At 43.7% G+C, this 20,582-nt stretch overlaps 1 protein-coding gene across 3 annotated transcripts in view; it reads left to right on the top strand.

Annotated features, from left to right (window-relative positions):
- The first annotated feature begins 1,428 nt into the window (after positions 1-1,428).
- Positions 1,429-20,582, top strand: part of Cep85 (centrosomal protein 85) — a 37,044-nt gene continuing 17,890 nt past the window's right edge. The window contains exons 1-4 of one of the 3 annotated variants that reach the window (XM_028759712.1): positions 1,429-1,571; positions 11,092-11,162; positions 16,244-16,396; positions 19,173-19,867. In XM_028759712.1, coding sequence (XP_028615545.1) covers positions 11,108-11,162; positions 16,244-16,396; positions 19,173-19,867 — 903 coding nt within the window. In that variant the 5' untranslated portion in view covers positions 1,429-1,571; positions 11,092-11,107. Of the gene's footprint in view, positions 1,572-3,870; positions 3,928-11,091; positions 11,163-16,243; positions 16,397-17,563; positions 17,644-19,172; positions 19,868-20,582 lie in introns of those variants that run through there. The other 2 variants (XM_028759713.1, XM_028759714.1) reach the window with 2 other exon arrangements.

The raw sequence follows: 20,582 nt of genomic DNA, 5'->3' as shown, positions 1-20,582 counted from the left end.
AGCAGATCTCTGTGAGTTCAAGGCCCACCTGCTCTACAGAATGAGTTCCAGAACAGCCAGGTCTACCAAAAATAAATAAAGAATAATAAATTAACTTTAGCATTTGGAAGGTAGGAACAGGAAGATCATGGAGGGGGTTCAAGGTTTGCTTGAATTACAAAGTAAATTTAAGGATAACTTGGTTTACACAAAATTCTGAGTAGACAAACAATGAAAGTAACTGAAGATTTATGTATACTTAAGAATTATGGGGTGGACTGGAGAGATGGCTTAGCAGTTAAGAGCACTTTTCAGCTCTTCCAGAGGTCCTGAGTTCAATCTCCAGCAACCACATGGTGGCTCACAACCACATGGGATCCAATGCCCTCTTCTGGCATGCAGGTGTACATGCAAATAGAGCACTCATACAAAAATAAATAAATCTTTTTTTTAAAAAAATGTATGATTGCTTTTGAAATGGGAACCCAAAGACTATTGAAATGTGAGAACTCATTTTCACATGAAAATTATCACATGACGGAGTTACTTTCAAATTACAGAGGGAAATTGAGCCAGGCATATCTGGTCACACCCGGAAGCTCAGCGTCTGGCGAGTAGATGCAGAAGTGGATGCAGAAGGATTAGTTCAAAGTTGACCTTGGCTGTAAAGCAAGTTCCAGGCTAGCCGGGACTCGATGAAACCCAGTCTCAAAATATAAACGAGGGGAAGTTGAGGGCAATTGCTCTTCTGTCATGAGAACTGGTCAGATCTCAGCACCCATAATAGGTGCTCACAAAATCTCCAAGGGATCCAGTGCCTTATGGCCTCTGAGGGTACCAACTTGTTACTCTCCAGTGCTTTAAATTGTATTTTTATCATTTAATTGTATTTATCATATTTAGAGATGATGGTTTTGAGCGGTGAGCGGCCAGACATAGATGCTGGAAACCGAACATGCAACCCTTGAAAGAGCAGCAGCGATAGCTCTGATAGCATTTAACCGCTGAGCCAGCTCTCCAGCCCCTCATCAACTCTTAATTCTAATAGTGACCCCTGAGTAGACAGTGACCCTGGCAGGTCACAGGCGCAATCTGACTTCCTGGTTCCGGAGGGAGGGGGACCGAAGTAGGTTGGGCGGGATTCCCTAAAGCCCGGTCACAACCAGGCAGGCCACCTTAAGCCTCGCGGACACAGCGCCACCTAGTGGTGGAATCCGGTATGGTGCGAGGAGACCGAGCTAAGTAGCCGCTGTGTCATGCGCAGAGCGACGCACCGGTCCGGCGCCTCCTGCGCAGTGATCCACCCGCCCACGGCCCAGGACAGTAAAGGGGCGGGACACGAGAGCGGCCTGAATCTCCATTGGTCAATTGTAGGCAAAAGGAGGCGGGGTAGCCACTAGCCTTGACTTTCTATTGGCCAGGGGCAAGCAGAGAGAGGCGGAGCCGGGCGGCGCGCGCTCCAGGGCGTGCGGCTTGACGGGCGTGGAACGGCCGTTAGGCGACCTGAGGAGCGGATTCGCGGCTCGTGCGGACGTGGTGACCGCCGTCGGTATCCCAGAGTGAGGGAGGTCGCCGCTCGCTCTCAGGCCCGTGTAAGTTCTTTTTTGGGGGCTCCCGCCGAAGCGGCGGTCCCTGTCCCTCATTCCGTTATCCCGGGAAAACCTTGGAAAGTCGGGACCCAGCTTCTGGGGGTTGTGTGTGTGGGGGGGGGAACCCCGTGGAGAGCGAGGCGCATGCGCAGATGGACCGAGCCGTAATTCCACCCCAATCTCTTCTCTCACCGGCTGAGTTTCCTGGCTAAGGATCCTCACACGCCCCCTCGCGTCTCCGTCCTTCCTCCCTGCACCTCGCGTTCCCCTTGTCATTAACTCCACGGCAGTTTCCATACGTGTGTGCCAGATGCCCCCTGCCTTCGTTAAGAGCCCACGGCCGGCGGGAAGAGCCCGGCAAGAATAGACGTTAAGCAAGTTATCACTCGGCGAGTGGAGACCTTTCACAAAGGGCCGGGAACTGAAGGCGCCGGTGTGGTGGGGTCAGCGAGCCATCCCCGCGGAGGTGGCGTCTGAGCTGAGGGGTAGTTGAGGGGCAGAGGACGCCTGGGGACGGCCTAGCTCTCTCCCAGGGCTTTGCTACTGCATCTAGCAGGAAGAAGCTAGCGATGGTACTGTGAGACGGCCCCCAACCCCCATCCGCAATTAGCTGAAGCTAAGGTCAGTGGTGGGCAAGTTGAGGAACCTGGTCTGAGGCTTGGGATGAATCAGAACTTTAGTTTGTCTAGCAGAGTGTTAGAACATTTGACTTTAGTAAATCAGGAAGGTCAGACGGTGTCTGTTTTGTTGTTGTTATTGAAATAATGAGCATTAAATAAGCCCTTAGCTCAAGTGAGGCAGGCCACCCACTACTTAGTTATGTCCTCTGCCCTCCCTCTCTTTTCTTTCTTTTTTTAGGTCTAGGCTGGCCTAAAATTTACTGTATAGCCCAGGGTGGGCTTCTGCTGTTGTAGTTTTGGATTTTGAGACAAGATCTCACTGTATGGTGTTGGCTGGCCTTGAACTCACTTTATAGACCAGGGTGGTGTTGAACTCACAGAGATCCTCCTGCTTTCACCTCCCTTGCTGGGATAAAGATGTGCAACTCCATATCAGACCCAGACTGCCTTGAATTCATATTAATTTTGCCTTAGCCTCCACAGTGTTGAGATTCCAGGCTCACATGTGACCAGTAGTTTTTCTTTAACGTGGTATGATACATTTCTGATGGTGCAAGGCCAGACAGACAGTAGGCAGTCAGTAAAATTGGGTTGATGAATATAGTATCAGAACAGGGTTTCTTAAACTTCTCCCCCTCTCCTCTTTCCCCTCTCCCTTCCCCTCCCCCTCTCCCTCTCTTTCTCTCTCCCTCTCCTCCCCCCCTTCCCCTCTCCCCTCTCTCTTTTTAATGTTCATTAGTAGTTTGCCTGCGTGCATGTCTGTGTGAAGTTGTCAGAAGTCCTGGACTAGAGTTATAGACTGTTGTGAGTTGCTATGTGGGTTCTGGGAATTGGACCTGGGCACTCTGGAAGAGCAGCCAGTGCTCTAACCACTGAGCAGTCTGTCTCTCTGGCTCTTAGACTGCCACTTTTGATCCCCTTTTTTTGCCTGGAAAATTTTTAGGAGATCTTGAGTGTGTAAGTATATCAAACATTTGCTGACAAGTGATGAAGAAACTTACTTTGAAACAATTATTTGAAGTTTGGTTTGGTAACCTGTGCTTATAATCCTAGTACTCGGGAAACAGGCAGGAGAATTTGTAAAAGTACTGGCTAGCTCAGTTGGTGGAGCATGAGACTCTTAATATCAGGGTTGTGGTTTGAGCACCACATTGGGTGCCAAATGTAAAAGTACTGGGGGCTTTTCTACGCCCACCCTTGGTCCCAAGTGTTGACAGAGATTTTTATATTTATTTCATATCATATATATTTATATATAAACAGTTGCATTTTATATTTATTAAAAGTCTCAGCACGGGCAGGATTGAGCTATTGTAACCTGACTGTGTTGTCTTGGCATACTTCCCAGCCATGTGATGTTACCTGTCATCCTAGACTCCCTCTGGCACTTCTTTCTTAATGTACATCCTCATGGTGACCTCCTCTGTCCCACCGGAGACCTTCTCTCTCAATCGCTGGGCTCGGAAGTCCCACCTTACCCTCTCCTGCCCAGCTATAGACTGATAAGCTCTTAATTGACCAATTAGAAGATGATGAAGAACAATGTTTTACAAAATTCTGAGTCAGGAAACGCTTCATAATAATGACAGTACCAAGTCTGGACTGCAGTCGAATATACACTGCACAAAAGCGTCCCCAGCATCATTGCCTGGAGTTCAGTGCTAGTCTGATCTGCAGACTGACTTCCAGCCAGGGCTACATAGAAGACCCGACTCAAAACAAGAGAACGAAGGTCTCTGGTATGTGTATAATTTTTATCATTTATTAAAGACAACAGCTAATTTGTATTTTTTTAAAGATTTATTTATTCATTTTTATATATATGAGTATACTGTCACTGTTTTTGGACACACCAGAAGAGGGCATCAGATCCCATTACAGATGGTTGTGAGCCACCATGTGGTTGCTGCGAATTGAACTCAGGACCTCTGGAAGAGCAGCCAGTGCTCTTAACCCACTGAGCCATCTCTTTGTATATTAACGAGGTGTTTATTTTTACATAATTAAATATTGCCAGGGATGGCGATCGATGCTTGCATTCTCAGCACTTGGAAGATAGAGGTTTGAGGATAATCCTTGGCTACATAGCAAATGCTAGGCCACCTTGGGCTACGTCAAACCTTGTCACAGAAACCAAAAAAAATCTTGGGTGATTGTTTGATATTGCAGGATACAAACCATCTTCAACAGTTTTCAGAGTTGATATTTTGATGTTATCACTATCCATACTGAGAACACTACTCCCCATAAATACATAGTACAAAATGGCAGAAGTGTGTTTAGGGCCATTTAATATTTATCTGTGTGTGTGTGTGTGTGTGTGTGTGTGTGTGAGAGAGAGAGAGAGAGAGAGAGAGAGAGAGAGAGAGAGAGAGAGAAAGAATGAAAGAGAGAGAGAAAGAGAGAGAACAAGAACACTTTCAGGAGTTCTTTCTCTCCTTATACCATAGGATCCAGATGCAAGAATTGATTGAGGTTGTCAGGCCTGTGGCAAGTCGTTAAACCTGCTGAGCCATCTCATTAGCCTGTCAAACAGCAGTTTTTCAGGTCAAGCATTTGAACACCATACATCACATACACATGCTATATAACGCCAAGGAAGACTTTGAATTTCTGGTCTTGATGCTACAACTAGAGATGTGTGTTGTTCCTTTGCTCTGTTTTGTGTGGTACTGCAGATCCAACGTGAGAAGTTGTGTGTACTGGAGAAGCACACTGCCAACTGAGTGCCTCCCTAGTCTTGTGGTTTGTTTTGTTTCTATCTTGTTTTTTTTTTTTCTTTTTTGAGATCTCACTGTAGCCCTGGCTAGCCTGGAACTTGCTGTGTAGAGATCTCTTTGCCTCCACCAGCTGCTGGAATTAAAGATATGTGACATGTCTGCTTCCCTGTGGGTTTTTTGTTGTTGTCGTTTGTCTTTTTGAGACAGGGTCTCATGTATCCCAGGTTGCCCTGGACCTCACTATAAAGCAAACTCCTGGTCTCCTTCTCTCCACTTCCCAAGTGGTGCAGATTACAGGCATACACCACTTCAAGCACAGACTATTTTGATGGCTTAAAAAGAAAAAAAGATAGTAGGAGAATATTAAAATTGTTTTCTTCATAAGGGGAGAAAACCTTGAATGCACGGTAAAAACAGTCTAGTTCATGACCTACAATGCCTCAAAGCTGAGCCAAGGTGTGTGAGGCAGTGTGTTTGGTATTGCACAGCTTGAGGGCATGCACAGTGCAAAGAGTTTGTGTTGCATGTTCAGAACCAGGGCTGCAGTGAAGTCAGGCAATACAGAACAGGTGAGCCAGGAACATCTTGCATTTGTTACATGTTTGATTTTGAATTGATAATTGGCTGTTATATATTCAAGCATCTTTTACTATTACTAGATTTTTTTACAATCTTCACTTTGTATTGTATCACCTACCAACCCATAGTTTAAGAAGTTGTATGCTGAAGCCATCCAATAATGGTACACACCCTTAATCTCAGCACTATCGAGGCAGAGGCAGGGGCAGGCCAATCTGAGTTGAAGGCCAGCCTGGTCTACAAAGTTAGTTCTAGGACAGTCAGGACTACATAGAGAAAAACAAAAGAACATAATGTGTGCTGGGCCTTCAGGATGGCTCAATAGATAAAGATGTTTGCTGCCAGGCCTGAGACCTGAGTGTCCATACGCATGTGCACACATGACTACACAGGCCCAAGGTTGATGGCAGTAATCGTTATCGATTTCTACCTAGTTCACCCAGGCAGAGCTGGCCAGGGTAGTTAATCTTTGAGCCAGCTTGCTCTTGGCATCCCCTATCTCTGCCTTCTGAAGCTGGAGTTACAGATGAGCGCCCACTCCCACTTGCATTTACTGGGGTTCAGAGTGTCTCCACTCCGGTTCTCATGCTTATGTGTGAGCATTTTAACTACTCAGCCCTTCTCCCAGCCTCTCAGTCTAGACCTTTATTATCTGTAAAAGGAGGATGATAATAGTAACTGACTCAGAATTGATATGTGTACTAGACATGACACATGATACATATATAAAGTATTTCTTATTTACCACAGGGTTTAATAGGAAGTTTTACATACATGTTACATTTTCTATATGAGTGAACATTTTTGTAGTGTATTCACTTTTAATTTAGTTACTAATTCTGTTAGGGGCTTTTATCTCCTTTCTATCTGCTTTCAGTTGTATTTCTTTAGCTGTATAGTTGATTATTTGTGTTGGGTTTTTTGTTGTTGTTGTTTGTTTGTGTATTTTATTTTAGAGAATCTGTAGCCTTCAGTGAGTCCTAAAAATCTTTTTTTGTTGTTCGATTTTTCTTGAGACAGGGTTTCTCTCTATACCCCTGGCTGTTCTGGAACTCACTCTATATATAGATCAGACTGGCCTTGAACTCAGAAATCCGCCTGCCTCTGCCTCCCGAGTGCTGAGATTAAAGGCAGGCATTACCACTCCTAGCCCCTGAAAATCTTTTTTTTTTTAAATATTTTAAGCATTTATTATATTTTATGTGGTATGTGTGTTTATTAGTGTGACTGTGGGCCTCCTTGTGCCGTTTGTGTAGCGGTCACAGAACAGCATCAGGCATCAGTCCTTGTTTTTAACATGTTTGGGACAAGGTCTTTGTTGTTTGTTGCTGTACACATCAGGCTAACTGGCCCACAAATCACTAGGGATTCTTTTGACTCTCATCTCAGTGTACAGAAGCACTGTGAGAAGAGCTACTGTCTTAGACTTTTTCTTGGTTTGCTTTTGGTGTGTGGTTGGGTTTTTTTATATGTATATTTATGTATCTTTGTGTATGTGTGCACCTACACACATTTGTGAAATTCCTGCAGAGATCAGATGAGGGTCTTGGATCCTTTGCAAGGTGGAATTACAGGCATTGTAAGCTGCCTGACATGGGCCCTGAGAAATGAGCTTTGAGCAGTAAGCACTCGTAACTGCTGACCTATCTCTCTAGTCCTGATTTGATATTTTAGGACAGGTTCTCACTGGGTAGTGCGGGCTGAAGATCTCCTGGGTAGCATCCAGAGTGCTGGGTTTACAGTGTGTACTATGTTCAGCCTAAAAAAAAATTTTATTGTTGCTCATCTGATTCTAAGCTTATTAAGAAAAGTCTAGAGTAACTTAACATGGTTTATTCTTAATTTTTTTTGTTTGTTTTTGTTTTTGTTTTTTTTTGAGACAGGGTTTCTCTGTGTAGCCCTGGCTGTCCTGGAACTCACTCTGTAGACCAGGCTGGCCTCGAACTCAGAAATCCGCCTGCCTCTGCCTCCCAAGTGCTGGGATTAAAGGCGTGCGCCACCACCACCCGGCTATTCTTAATTTTTTTAAAAAAAAAATTTATTCACAGATTTAAAAAAATTTTTTTAAACTTTTCACTGATACTTTGTGAGTTTCACACCATGGAGCCCAGTCCTGCTCATCTCCCTGTCCCCTCGTATCTGCCTTTCACCCTTGTAACCCCTCCAAATAAAACTCACACAAACAACAAAAACAGAGCATAGAGACCATCTCCCCATAAAAGCTGTAGTGTGTCACAGTGTGTCTCACAGCATGTCCCTCTGTCCACACGTCTTCACTAGCGGACGTTCACTGCAGTGCGTCACGGTCTAGTTCAAGAGCTCTGGCTTCTGTGAACCATCAATGTCGGATCCTCACCAGGACTCCTCCTGGTTATCCTGTTGTTGCCCTGAGTCACGGAGATCCCGAAACTTTGGAACAGCAAGACTGGTCCTTTCATGCATCTCAACAAGGGCATCACCCCACACCCATACCACCTCACAACAAATGAACCATGGAGCCAGCTCTCTCTCTTGCCCTTGAGGCTGCTGGCTCACCTGCTTCCCCTCAGTTGGCCCAGTACTACTGTGCTCTGCCCAGGTGAGGCACAGGGCCCACTCTCCTGAGTCCTGCAGCTGTTGATGTACAGGGCCAGCTCTCTGGCTCTCATGACCTCTCCCTGACTGCCTCTGAGGATGAGAGGGCAATAAGACAGCATCCCCTCCCCCAACCCAGGTTACCTCACAGCAGAGGGGTGGCTGGGCCAGCTCTCTTGTACTCTTGGGGCTGGCTCACCTGTGCCCCCTCCACCAGGGCCATCTTTACTCTGCTGCTCAGATAAGATGCAGGGCTTGCTCTCCCGAGTATTGCAGCTGTCAAGGGGGCAGGGCCAGCTCACCTTGTTATCATTGACAGTTGACTTCATCCTCCTCTCTTTCCATCCCTCCCTCCTTCCTTTGTTTATTTCATTTTGTTTCCTGGGATAGGGTCTCATGTAGCCCAGAGTAGTCTTTGTTTGTTTGTTTTTCCAGACAGGGATTCCTGGCTATCAGACCAGGCTGGCCCTGGAACGCATAGAGATCCACTTGCTTCTGCCCTGAGTGGTGGGATTAAAGGCACGAGCCTAGGATAGTCTTAACTTGTGCCTCTCCAAATAGCAGTGTTTGGGCAGGCATGGTGTAAGAAAGCTGAGAGTTCTACATCTTGTTCCAAAGACTGGCTTCCAGGGAGCTAGGATGAGAGTCTTAAAGCCCATGCCCACAGTGACACATGTCTTTCAACAATGTCCCACCTAATAATGCTACTCCCTGGGCCAAGCATATTCAAACCATCCCAGCTACCCTCTTATCTTCTCCACGTGCAGTATGGTTACACATACACATCAGAATGATAATCATGAATAATTTTTTTTTTTTTTTTTGGTTTTTCGAGACAGGGTTTCTCTGTATAGCCCTGGCTGTTCTGGAGCTCATTCTGTAGACCAGGCTTGCCCAGACTTTCAGATCCACCTGCCTCTGCTTCCTGTGTGTTAGGATCAAAGTTGTGAGCCACTACTTCCTAGCCAAAAAATAAATAATTTTTAAAATTTTAGTTATATGTATATGTGCATGTGAGGTGTGGGTGCAGGTGCCCAGGTCCAGAAGAGGGGATTGGATCCCCTGGAGCTGGAGTGACAGCGTGCTGTGATCTACCTGACATGGGTGCTTAGAACTGAACTCAGGTCCTCTGCGAGAGTAGTACACTAACTTAACCACTGAGCCATCTTTCCAGCCCCTTTTATTTGTTTCTTTGAGATGTCACTTTGTTATGTATTTCCTAGGTTATGTATTTCTTGAACTTTTTGTAGTATCAAGCAGTTTTTCTCTCAGCCTCTTGAATAGTTGGGACTACATGTGTGTCACCATGCCACCATGATTTATTTATTTTTGTTTTGTTTTGTTTTGTTTTGTTTTGTTTTGTTTTGAGACAGGGTCTCTTGTGTAGCTTTGGTGGTCCTGGAACTCTCTATATACACCAGGCTGGCCTTGAACTCATAGAGATGCCTCCGCCTCCGCCTCTTCATGCTGGGATTAAAGATGTTTATGTATGAGTGTTTTGTCTAGATTTTTTTTGTGTGCCATATGTGTACTTACTGCCTGCCACCAGAGACCTGAAAGACAGTGTTGGATTCCTAAGGTTACAGATAGTTCCTTTGTCCTCTAGAAGAACAGCCAGTACTCTTAACCGCTCTGAGCAATCTCTCCAGCCTTAAAATACTCTGTGGTATAAAATATGGGAAAATGCTTGATATATGGTATGCTGTTGTAAGATAGGTATTTTTTTCCCTTCAAAATGATATGTATCCTTTCATATGCTGATAAGTCTATTTGTTGACTGATAGCCCCTGGGCAGTTTTTATAAATCTTTTTTCTGGGGGGTGAGGGGAGGAAGGGATGAGGGGTGTTGTTAACCAGGGTTCAGCCTGGAAGAATTCTACTCCTTTTGATATGGCAGTAGAACTTAATGAGCAGCAGTCTTGGTGAGCAAATCTTTACAGACAAATTTTTATAAACATCCTTAGTAACCCTAAACTCCTAATTGTTAGAAGTAAAGCCCTATTTTTCTTAGCTTTCCACAGTCCCTAGGAAGTCTGGGTAGTATGTTAGTTATATCTTCCAGTCATATTTGAGGCAGTACTCCTTTAGCTGAATTCTGCTTTTGTGTAACTTATATTTTCCCAACCAAGTTTATTCATAAATCCTTTGTGCCATCAGTTTCTCGTTTCCAGCTTCTCCATTAGCAGCAAACCCAAGGGGGTGTGCTCTCTTTGAAGCTCTAGACCCCTTATTTGCCTTTGGCCTATGCATCGCTTTACGTGTGGCCCTTGTAATATCCCCTTTTTCTCCTTTTCTCCTGTTTTTCGTTTGTTTTGTTTGAGGGAGTCTCATTATGCTGTACAGACTTGTGGTAGTTCTTCTGCCTCAGCTTCCCAAATGTAGGATTATAGGTATGCAGTAGCACACCTAGCTGTAATATCTTTATAATAAGACCATAATTTATTTATCTAAACAGGGTATGTAGTCCTGGTTGACCTAGAATTCATTATGTAACTAGGCTGGCCTTGAATTTGTGATAATTCTCCTGCCTCTGCCCCTTGAGTGCTGGAATTATAGATGTGTTCCCTATGCCTAATCTACACTAGTAAATGTAAAGATTCCTTGGGTTCTGTAAACCATCCTAGCAAATAAACTCTAGGAGGGAGTCAGTGGATCGCTGACTTGCAGCTAGTTGATAAGCATGGGTACAACAAGCTGGGAATTAAGATAGCATTGGCAGAGATGGGTAGTTGGAACCAACACATGCACACACGCACACACACACACACACACACACACGGGGGGGGGGGAGGGAGGGAGACAGACACTGAGACTGATGCCCAAAGCATATTGTTAGAGTTAGGAGAAAACTGAATTTGTTTATTCTAACATCAAGATTATGGTGGGGTTTTGTTGTTGTTGTTGTTGTTGTTACTGTTTTGGTTTTGTTTTATTTTGTTCTATTTTAGTTCCATCTAATGGGGACAGAGTTACAAATAATTGTTTCATGGATACTGGAGAATTCTGACTGGTTACTCTTTCATTCTACAGTTGTCTCAGGTAACTGATGGCCATGCAGGAAAAATATCCAAATGACAGGTCTCCTCATGCTACTTCACCGGGTGAGTAGTCTTCTGATTAAATTTTGGCTTCTCCTAGTGTGTGTGTGTGTGTGTGCAGGTATGCTGTCTGTGCATATGGAGTCCAGAAGTTAACTTCTAAGTCTGTGAGTTAACTTCTAAGTTCTGAGTGAAATCGGGAGGAACAGCATGAATCACTGTGTTCTACTCATGTGCTACCCCACAAAGATTGGAATTCTTGGATGCCTGCCATCTCTTGTACCAAGAAAGCTGGGAATTTATCTCTAGAATAGATTGACAAGCTTTTGAAAACTAAATAGATGTGCACTGTAGGTATGTGAAGTATGCGTATGCTAAACACACATAGAAAATGTAACGAGAGGGATTTAGTTAAGGAAGCTAATTTCAGATCAGAATAGTAAAATAACTTGATTTTTTTGAGATGTCAAAAAATGCCGTTTTTTTTTTTTTTAATTCAACTTTAACTAGACAAATGCTTTTTAACTTTGGAGTCTCACAGTACCTGGCTCCTGGTAGACCCTGGTACATCTTTGTGGTATCTTCTTAGGTTTGCTATCTTTCTTTCTTTCCCTCCCTTCTCTCCTTCATTTTATTTTGTATATGTGTGTGTGTGTGTGCAGGTGCAGGGGCCATGGAGGTCAGATTCTTTCCTGCCACCTTGTGGGATCTGGGCATGAACTCAGGTTGCTGAGGTTGTGCCCAAGTGCTTTTACCCCTGAGCCTTTTTGTTGACCAGCTTGCTTCTCACACACTGGGCATCATGATAAGCATCCAGATAACTTCAAGATTCCTTCAGTAGTTATTGAATATTTGCCATGTGCCCTGCACTGTCTTATATGTAAATTTTACTTTTAATATTGTGCAGGATAGCCTAACAAAGTTTCCTGCCTTTTTCTGTTGTCTTCAGTAGCATGTCTTTCAGATTAATAATGGTCTTTATACCAACACAAGCGTGTACATACAAAGGAGGAGTTGTTGGTTTGGTTTTGTTGATTTGGCAGGGGTGATCAGGTCCTGAGGTCCTGGCTGACCAGGACTTCACTGTATGGACCAGTCTGATCTTAGACTTGAGGCAGCCACTCTGTGCCACTACATCTAGCTATACAGATGCTGCCGGTGACTTTAAGCTTAAGACTGGGACATACATATATATATATATATATATATATATATATATATATATATATGTATGTATGTATGTATGTATGTATGTATGTATGTATGTATGTATATCCCAGGCTGGTCTGAAGCTCCATTTGCAGCCAAGGATGACCTTGAAATCCTGGTCCTCCTGCTTCCACCTTCCAAGTGCTGGGATTATAAGTGTGAGGCACCACACCTATATACAAAAATATAGCATAAGTAACTCAAATGCCACACACTCACAGAATAAACATGAAAATATGTCAGATAAACTGGGCATGGTGGTGTAGTTTTAATCCCAGCATTCTGGAGGCAGAGGCAGATGAATCTCTGAGTTTAAGGCTAGCTTGGTCTACAGAACTAGTTCCAGGCCAGTCAAAGTTATACAGAGAAAACTTGCCCATGTATATATATGTGTGTGTGTGTGTGTGTGTGTGTGTGTGTGTGTGTGTGTGTGTGTATATATATATAAAATTTGAGTGTATATAGAGCAGGCATATTTTTTCAAATCAGAGTATAACTCAAACAGTAGGAGTCCTTAGAGAAAGGCTGCCTTCAGGAGAAAGTAAGAGTATGCGCTGTGAGTAGGAGGAGGTGAGAGAAAAATGATGACCATGGCAGATGCACTAAGCTTGACAGAACAAGGTGATTTGTGGTGAGATAACATTTGCCTGCTTCTAGTCAAAAAGTTTGTAGAGCGTATTTTCCAGTTTCAGCTTAAACGTTGGCACCTAAGTTACATGGGGGACAAGTAGCTGCCAGTGCATTTGTTTCTGTGGAGCTTCAGAACAAGCTAGGAATTGACAGCAGTTTATAAAGTAATCTAACTTTGAGCTGCTCGTGATGGCGCACCCGTGTGCCGCTCTCGGAGACAGGTGGAGTGCGGGTTCAAACTCACCCCTGGGCTATGTGTGAGTCCTGAACCCACCTCAAAAGAGAAATATATTTGGTTTCTCTTCTTTTGGTTTTACTAAACTTTGAATCCTAAGCTTTATAGATGCAAGTGCTTCCACTGAGCTACAAAGAAAGAAAAAAAGGAACAAATAAATGAAGGATCTTAAACAAGCCAGTATTGGTGGTACACACCTGTAACACCTGTAGCACTACACTTGAGGTCAAGGCAGGAGGATCAAGAGTTTGAAGGCTAGGGCTGGAGAGATGGCTCAGTGGTTAAGAGCACTGATTGTTCTTCCAGAGGTTCTGAGTTCAATTCCCAGCAACCACATGGAGGCTCACAACCATCTGTAATGGGATCTGATGCCCTCTTCTGGTGTGTCTGAAGACAGCAACCGTGTACTCACATTCATAAAGTAAATCTTTTTAGCCGGGCAGTGGTGTCGCACGCCTTCAATCCCAGCACTTGGGAGGCAGAGGCAGGCGAATTTCTGAGTTTGAGGCCAGCCTGGTCTACAGAATGAGTTCAGGACAGCCAGGGCTACACAGAGAAACCCTGTCTCGAAAAAACCAAAAAAACAAAACAAAAACAAAAAATAGTTTGGATTTAAGTCTTTCTAGAACTTGATTTATTTTTTGCTAGCTTGTTTTGTAGACAAGAACTTGCTATGAGTCCAGGCTGAACTCAAGATTGGTAACAACTTCTTGACTTGGATTTCCAAATGCTGAGATTTTAAAGACTTTTTAACATTAAATGTATGTGGGTATGGATATATATGTATATATATATATGTACGTGAGTACACGTGTCAGGCCAGGCCGGAAGAGGATGGTATGTCCCTCTAGAGCTGAAGTCACAGGTAGTTCTGAGACACCCAAAGTAGGTGCTGGGAACTGAACTTAGATACTCATGGAGGGCAGTATGTGTTCTTAACCACTGTGCCAACTCTATGACATGTTAATTTTTTTAAAAAATCCTAATCTAACTTGCCTAATAATACATTAAAGAAGCTTTGAAGTCACATCCTGTTAGTCTTTTTTTTTTTCTTACTTGCTCAAAAACTGGAGTGTTTAATTTTTTTCATTTAAAATTTTTAAAGATTATATGTGTATAAGTGTTCTGCCTGCATGCATGTTTGTGCCAAGTGCGTGCCTGGTGCCCTCAGAGGCCAGAAGAGGGTATCAGATCCCATAAAACTAGAGTTAGAGATGGTTGTGAGTTGCCATGTAGGTGCTAGGAATCCAATCTTTATCCCCTGGAAGAGCAGGGGCTCTTCAATGCTCTTCATTGCTGAGCCATTTCTCCAGTGATGTACATGGGTTCTTTGTATCGTCCTCACTATGTAACACTGGCTAGACTGGAACTTGCCATGTAGCCCTGGCTAACCTTGAACTATCTTTGTGCAAGGACTAGATGGACCACTACACAGACTCACCTTAACCTGTTTGGATGAATTTTCAAAATTTATCTGACTGACCTGTTGTGGGTACCTTGGTTTAGACTGGCAGTAGTTTTCAACAAAGAACTGAAATCCCTGTTGTATGTGCAGCCTTGGGACATGTAGGATAACTCACACCACTGTGATTGAAGGAGGGTTGAAACTAATCAGTTTGTAGGGACCAGGTGTATGTGTAGACTACATCATAGGTTATACATTGAAGAATATTTAGGTTCAGAATACTAATCTCATCCGTTGAGAACCCATGTAAAGTATTGTGGCTTCTACTTTTCAGTACATTGTGTGTATGTCTGTGTGTCTGTAGGGAGGGAGGACTCTTGCCAATAAATAGATAGATGGATGGATGGATGGAAAAAAACCCAAATTCCCTAAAGATGACTTGTTTTTTAAGACAGGGTCTCCCTATGTAGCCTTGACTGGCCTAGAAATAGCTGTGTAAATGTGGCTATCTTTGTACTTCTACCTTCCAAGAAGAGGATTATGGGAATGTAGTGGCACTATACCAGGCTTCTTGGTAGATCTTATTTCTATCTTTTAATATTTTCAGGTTTCTTGTTGTTTTCATTAAAAATCAGCTAACTCAGGCTGAAGAGATGGCTCAGCAGTTAAGAGCACTGACTGTTCTTCCAGAGGTCCTAAGTTCAATTCCCAGCAACCACATGGTGGCTCACAACCATCTGTAATGGGATCTGATGCCCTCTTCTGGTGTGTCTGAAGACAGCAACAGTATACTCACATACATGAAATAAATAAATCTTCCAAAAAAAATCAGCTAACTCCGCTAAGCCCAAAGGCACACACTGTAACCCTGGTTACTCAGGAGGGTAATATAGGTGGATTGTCATGAGTGTGAAACCAACCTATGCTACAGAGTGATAACCATATCTCAAGAAAACAGAACATGCCTTTAATCCCAGAATTCCAGAAGCAGAGACAGGCTGATCTCTGTAAATTTGAGACCAGCCTAGTTGGCATTCATAGCAAGTGCCCGGCTAACCTAGGCTTCATTGTAAGATCATGTCTCAAAACTACAACAATAGTAAAATAAAGCTAAACAACAGAAGTCAGTTAAGGAGCTCATAGTAGCTGAAATGGGGCTGAGAATAAGAAAGGTGAGGCCTGCTGCTCTTTTACAGGTGCGGTCTTGTTTGCTGTGGACACAGCCATTACACAATGCGCCCCTAGGGTTTCCATATACTGCTTTGTTAGCAGTCGACCTGTTTGGAACGTTTTATTCCTGATTAGGTTTTCAAGAACTACATTGTGTATAGTGTGTGCTTAGAGCATGGCTCTAGTATGAGTCTTCCTGTGTCGCTATGATACAGTTTTATATAACTGTTAGAATGTAGCTCTAGGTGGCTAAGTGATTATTAAACTAAATGTTCTTGTGGTACAGGACTAATAACACAACTGAATTAGCGACAGTCCTTTGGAAAGGGCCTACCTTGTCTTGATAAATCGAGCTTCGGCAATGTGGATAGACAGTTAAGGAATTACATGTGGAATCACCTAAATACAAATTGACTGACCTTACACCCCAAAAAAGTGCTTAATTGAATTTCATGAGCTGCCTCACACTAAAGTGAAAAATGCCTCTTGTTACAGGTTCCAGTGTGATTCAGAAAGGCAGTTCTCTGGGGACTGAATGGCAGACACCAGTTATCTCAGAGGCCTTTCGGAGCCGCTTCAGCCGCTGCTCAAGCATCGCTGACAGTGGGGACACAGCCATTGGAACATCATGCTCAGACATTGCAGAGGGTGAGCTTGATTCCACTTCAACTGTCAGCATACACTGCCATTTTCAATTTGGATTCCACATATGTTGTCATTTGCAGAATGATCATAAGGACAGGCTATTCAGTCATGGAATCTGAGTTACCATAAATAATTTCAAGCATGCTTCTTTCTTTCTTTCTTTCCTTCCTTCCTTCCTTCCTTCCTTCCTTCTTTTTCTTTCCTTCTTCCTTTCTTTCTTTTAAAGATTTATTTATTTATTATGTACATGGTGTTATGCCTGCATATGTGCCTGCAGGCCAGAAGAGGGCATCAGATCCCTTTACAAATGGTTGTGAGCCACTATGTGGTTGCTGGGAATTGAACTCAGGACCTCTGGAAGAGCAGTCAGTGCCATCTCTCCAGCACAAGCTTATTTCTTAATAGCACCAGCTTTGCTGTCTTACTGTGGTGTGAGTACACAGACCTGTTCTTTGTTCTTGTGTCTGTGGTTCTAGAGACTGAGCCTTGGGCCTCACACATGCTACAGGTGTTCTGCCATTCAGACAGCCTTGCCGTATTGTCAATGGCCCCTTTCCATCTTTAATCTAGGCCCATTTGTACTATTCCCATTTTCAGTTTATCTACTAGCTAGTCCAGTTTTACTATTATGCATGTTCCAGTGGTCCCACAAGACCTTCTCCATGCCCTCTTCTTCACTGATCCCCTTCCATATCACTTTTTTTTTTTTTGTATCTCTAATGTCTCTGCCACTTGCCTTTGCATGTATGCACCAACTACCCATCAGTACTTTACGAGACATTTAAATGGGACGTAGAGGGCAGAAGATCTAAAGATAAAAATGACTATTTATGGGACCAGACATAGTGGTGCAGACCTTTAATTCTAGCACTTGGGAAGCAGAAGCAGGCAGATCTCTGAGTTCAAGGCCAAAGCACTTGTTGCTCTTGTAAAGGAACCAAGTGTATTTTCTAGCTCCCACTTCAGGTAACTCACAACAGCTCGTAACTTCAGTTACAGGGAGTCACGTGGTGCACATGCATACGTGTAGACAAAACACTCATACGAATAAAATAAGTCTTTTTTTTTTAAGTGTGCGTATTATTTTTTGTTTTGGGGACAGTGTTTTATGTAGACCAGGCTGTCTTTGAACTTGTTGTGTAGTCAGGAATAAGCTGATTTCCTGCTTCCGTCTCCCAAGTGCTGTATTGCAGGTGTGTGCTGCCGTGCCATCTTGTAGTGAAAGATAGAATGAAGCAGCAATGGAGGAGGTAAAGTAGCTTGTCTTTTCCTATTGGGAGTTGTCATCTCAGAAACTTACTACCTCCATCTGCTAACCTTGACTTAAGGTGTGACTTGCTGTTTTAAAGCCAGGGTCTTGGTTCCTTGTTTTAGCAGTGCTTATGGTCTCAGTGTCCTCTCATTACTGAGCTGTGGGGACAGGACGGGGACCTCTTCTGAGAGCTTCTGGTATGGTGCTCATCCCAGATCTGATACTGAGGAGATGAAATAGATTGCCTTCTGAGCCTAGACACTGCAGTCTCCTTCAGCCTTCAGTATTTAAGTTCTGAACTGCAGAACCTGCCCCTTAACTCAGAAGTTTCTTCTTTTTCATCCTAAGAGGCTCATGCATGCTATCTTATCAGAAGTTACTCTGGTTTGGGGGAATTCTATGTGCTTATTTGTTTTTTAACAGTTTGACTGTATAGCCCAGCCTGCCTGGAATTTCATATGTAGCTCAATCTGGTCTTGAATTGGTAATCCTCCCTCCTTAGCCTTCCAGGTGTGCTAGGATTATAGGTGTGTACAACCACTCTAGGCTTAGTTTGTTGTTGGTGGTATTGGTTTGGTTTTTTGTTTGGTTGTTTGGGTTTTTTTTTAGTATAATCTTTTATATACCTCCATGATAACCTGAATATAGGAAGTTGTATACTTTACATAAATTACAAGAGATAATTTGGATTGGATGTATTTGTTGTTATTTGTTGTGGCTTTAGAGATATTTTGTTTTGTTTTAAGACAGGGTCTCACAATATAGCTCAGGCTAGTTTTCAGCTAGCTTTGTAGCCCAGATGGGCCTCAAATAAATATAAGTCTAGTCTGAAAAAAAGTTTAAAATCACATTTTAGTACAGACAAGTGGACAAACAGATAACAAAATACAAAACAGAAGATTTCTGTATTTACCCACGTGAATGTGCTCAGTGTGCTAGGGTGAAACCTGAGAGTTACTAAGAATAACCTCGAATGTGCAGGCAGTCGGCTCTGGGGCGTGGGAGAGAGAACAGTCCTGACTCAGATGCTGCCTGCCCCTGCCTGGATCCTCAGCAGCTCCGTCTGCCTCTCCAGCTTCAAGGGAGTTTGGACTCATTACTCACTCTCACTGAGGAGCTTCTGGAGATCAGAGGGCTTTGGCACTCCCTGGAAGGGAATTATTTTTATTAAATTAGATTATAATTTAGATTGTCCAGCTTCAAGAAGAGTAGGACCTAATCCATTTCCCTAAAAGTAAGTGATTTTTTTTCTTCCTTTTTTAGGGGGAAAGGGTTTTATTCTGTAGCCATGGCTGGCCCAGAACTGTCAGTATAGCCCATCCTGGCCTCAAACTGAGGATAATTCTTCTACTTCAACCTCCAAGTGATAGGATCATGGGCGTGCGCCACCACTTCCCACTCCTCCCTGCTCCTTCTGATCACACTCTCTCCACTTGTCTGAAAACAGACAAAGAATAGCTGGCGTTGCAACCAGACAAGAAAGCTGCTGCTTTCATCTTGACTCATGGAAGACTCTTCTCTCCACAGATTTTTGCAGCTCAAGTGGCAGCCCTTCCTTCCAGCCAATCAAAAGCCACATAACCATTCCAACAGCCCATGTGATGCCTTCTACTTTGGGGGCCTCTCCTGCCAAACCAAATTCTACACCTTCCGGGCCTTCTTCCACTAAACTCCCCTTGTCAGGATTGACTGAAGGTGTGGGGATGACAAGAAATGGAGACTTCGGTGCAGTGAAACGTTCCCCAGGCCTAGCAAGAGATTTTATGTATCTCCCTAGTGCTGCTGGAGAAAATGGGATTCAACAGTCCTGGTTTCCAGCAGTCGGCCATGAAAGAGAGGGGGAGATGAGGAAGTTTGATGTTTCTAGCATGGAGTCTAACCTTAACCAGCCAGCCATGCTAGAGACATTATATTCAGATCCACATTACCGAGCCCATTTCTCCAACCCAAGACCTGATACAAATAAGGATGTATACAAAGTATTGCCAGAATCCAAGAAGGCACCAGGCAGTGGTGCAGTATTCGATCGGAATGGACCACATGCTAGCAGCAGTGGGGTGCTCCCTTTGGGACTCCAGCCTGCTCCTGGACTTTCCAAGTCACTATCCTCTCAGGTGTGGCAACCAAGTCCTGACCCTTGGCATCCTGGAGAACAATCCTGTGAACTCAGTACTTGTCGACAGCAGTTGGAATTGATTCGTTTACAGATGGAGCAAATGCAGGTAGAGAACTTCTTTGACTTTCCCATGTTGTGTTCCCCCTTGAACTTCATAAGCTTTGTCTTACACAGTTTAGGGTGTTTGATTGCTTGATTTGGTTCGGTTTGTTTTTTTTTGTGACAGTGTTTCTCTGGGTACCCTGGCAGTGTTATTACATGTGTATGTGAGTGTAGGGGTGTGTGTGAGTGCAGTGACCAAGAAGGCCAGAAGAGGGTGTGTATCCCCTGGAGCTACAGTTACAGGCAGTTGTGAGCCACCTGACATGGGTACTAGGAACTGACTCAGGTCCTCTGGGAGAACAGTGCATGCTCTTAATTGCAGAGCCATCTCTCCAGCCTACTTTGCCCTTAACAAGTTTTAACTGTTAAAAAACAAAAAAAAACAAACTTGTGAATAAAGGTGATGTTTGTAGACAGGAAAAGAAAACGTAATTATTGGCCATTAAACCTGTTGGTGGTCTGATAAGAGACCACATGTGTTCTCTAAAGTAGAGAATTAGAGGGAAGCCAAGAGAAGACACTGACACCAGTCACACGCTTGCGTGCTGCTTGCTTCACGTTTAGAAGTGTATTGAATGCTCGCAGCACTTGAGGAACTAATAGTAGAAACTGTATAGTCTTGCAGACTATACAGCAGAAAGGTTAAGCATCAGCAGTAAGGATTAAAGATCATCTTTGTTTTGTTTTCTTTTGTTTTGTTGTCTCTCTGTGTAGTCCTG

Source organism: Grammomys surdaster, unplaced genomic scaffold (assembly GCF_004785775.1).
Source record: "Grammomys surdaster isolate TR1022 unplaced genomic scaffold, NIH_TR_1.0 126313, whole genome shotgun sequence".
Taxonomy (NCBI): Eukaryota; Metazoa; Chordata; class Mammalia; order Rodentia; family Muridae; genus Grammomys; species Grammomys surdaster.
Note: the sequence above shows the minus strand (reverse complement) of the source record. Positions and strands in the feature narration are given on the sequence as shown.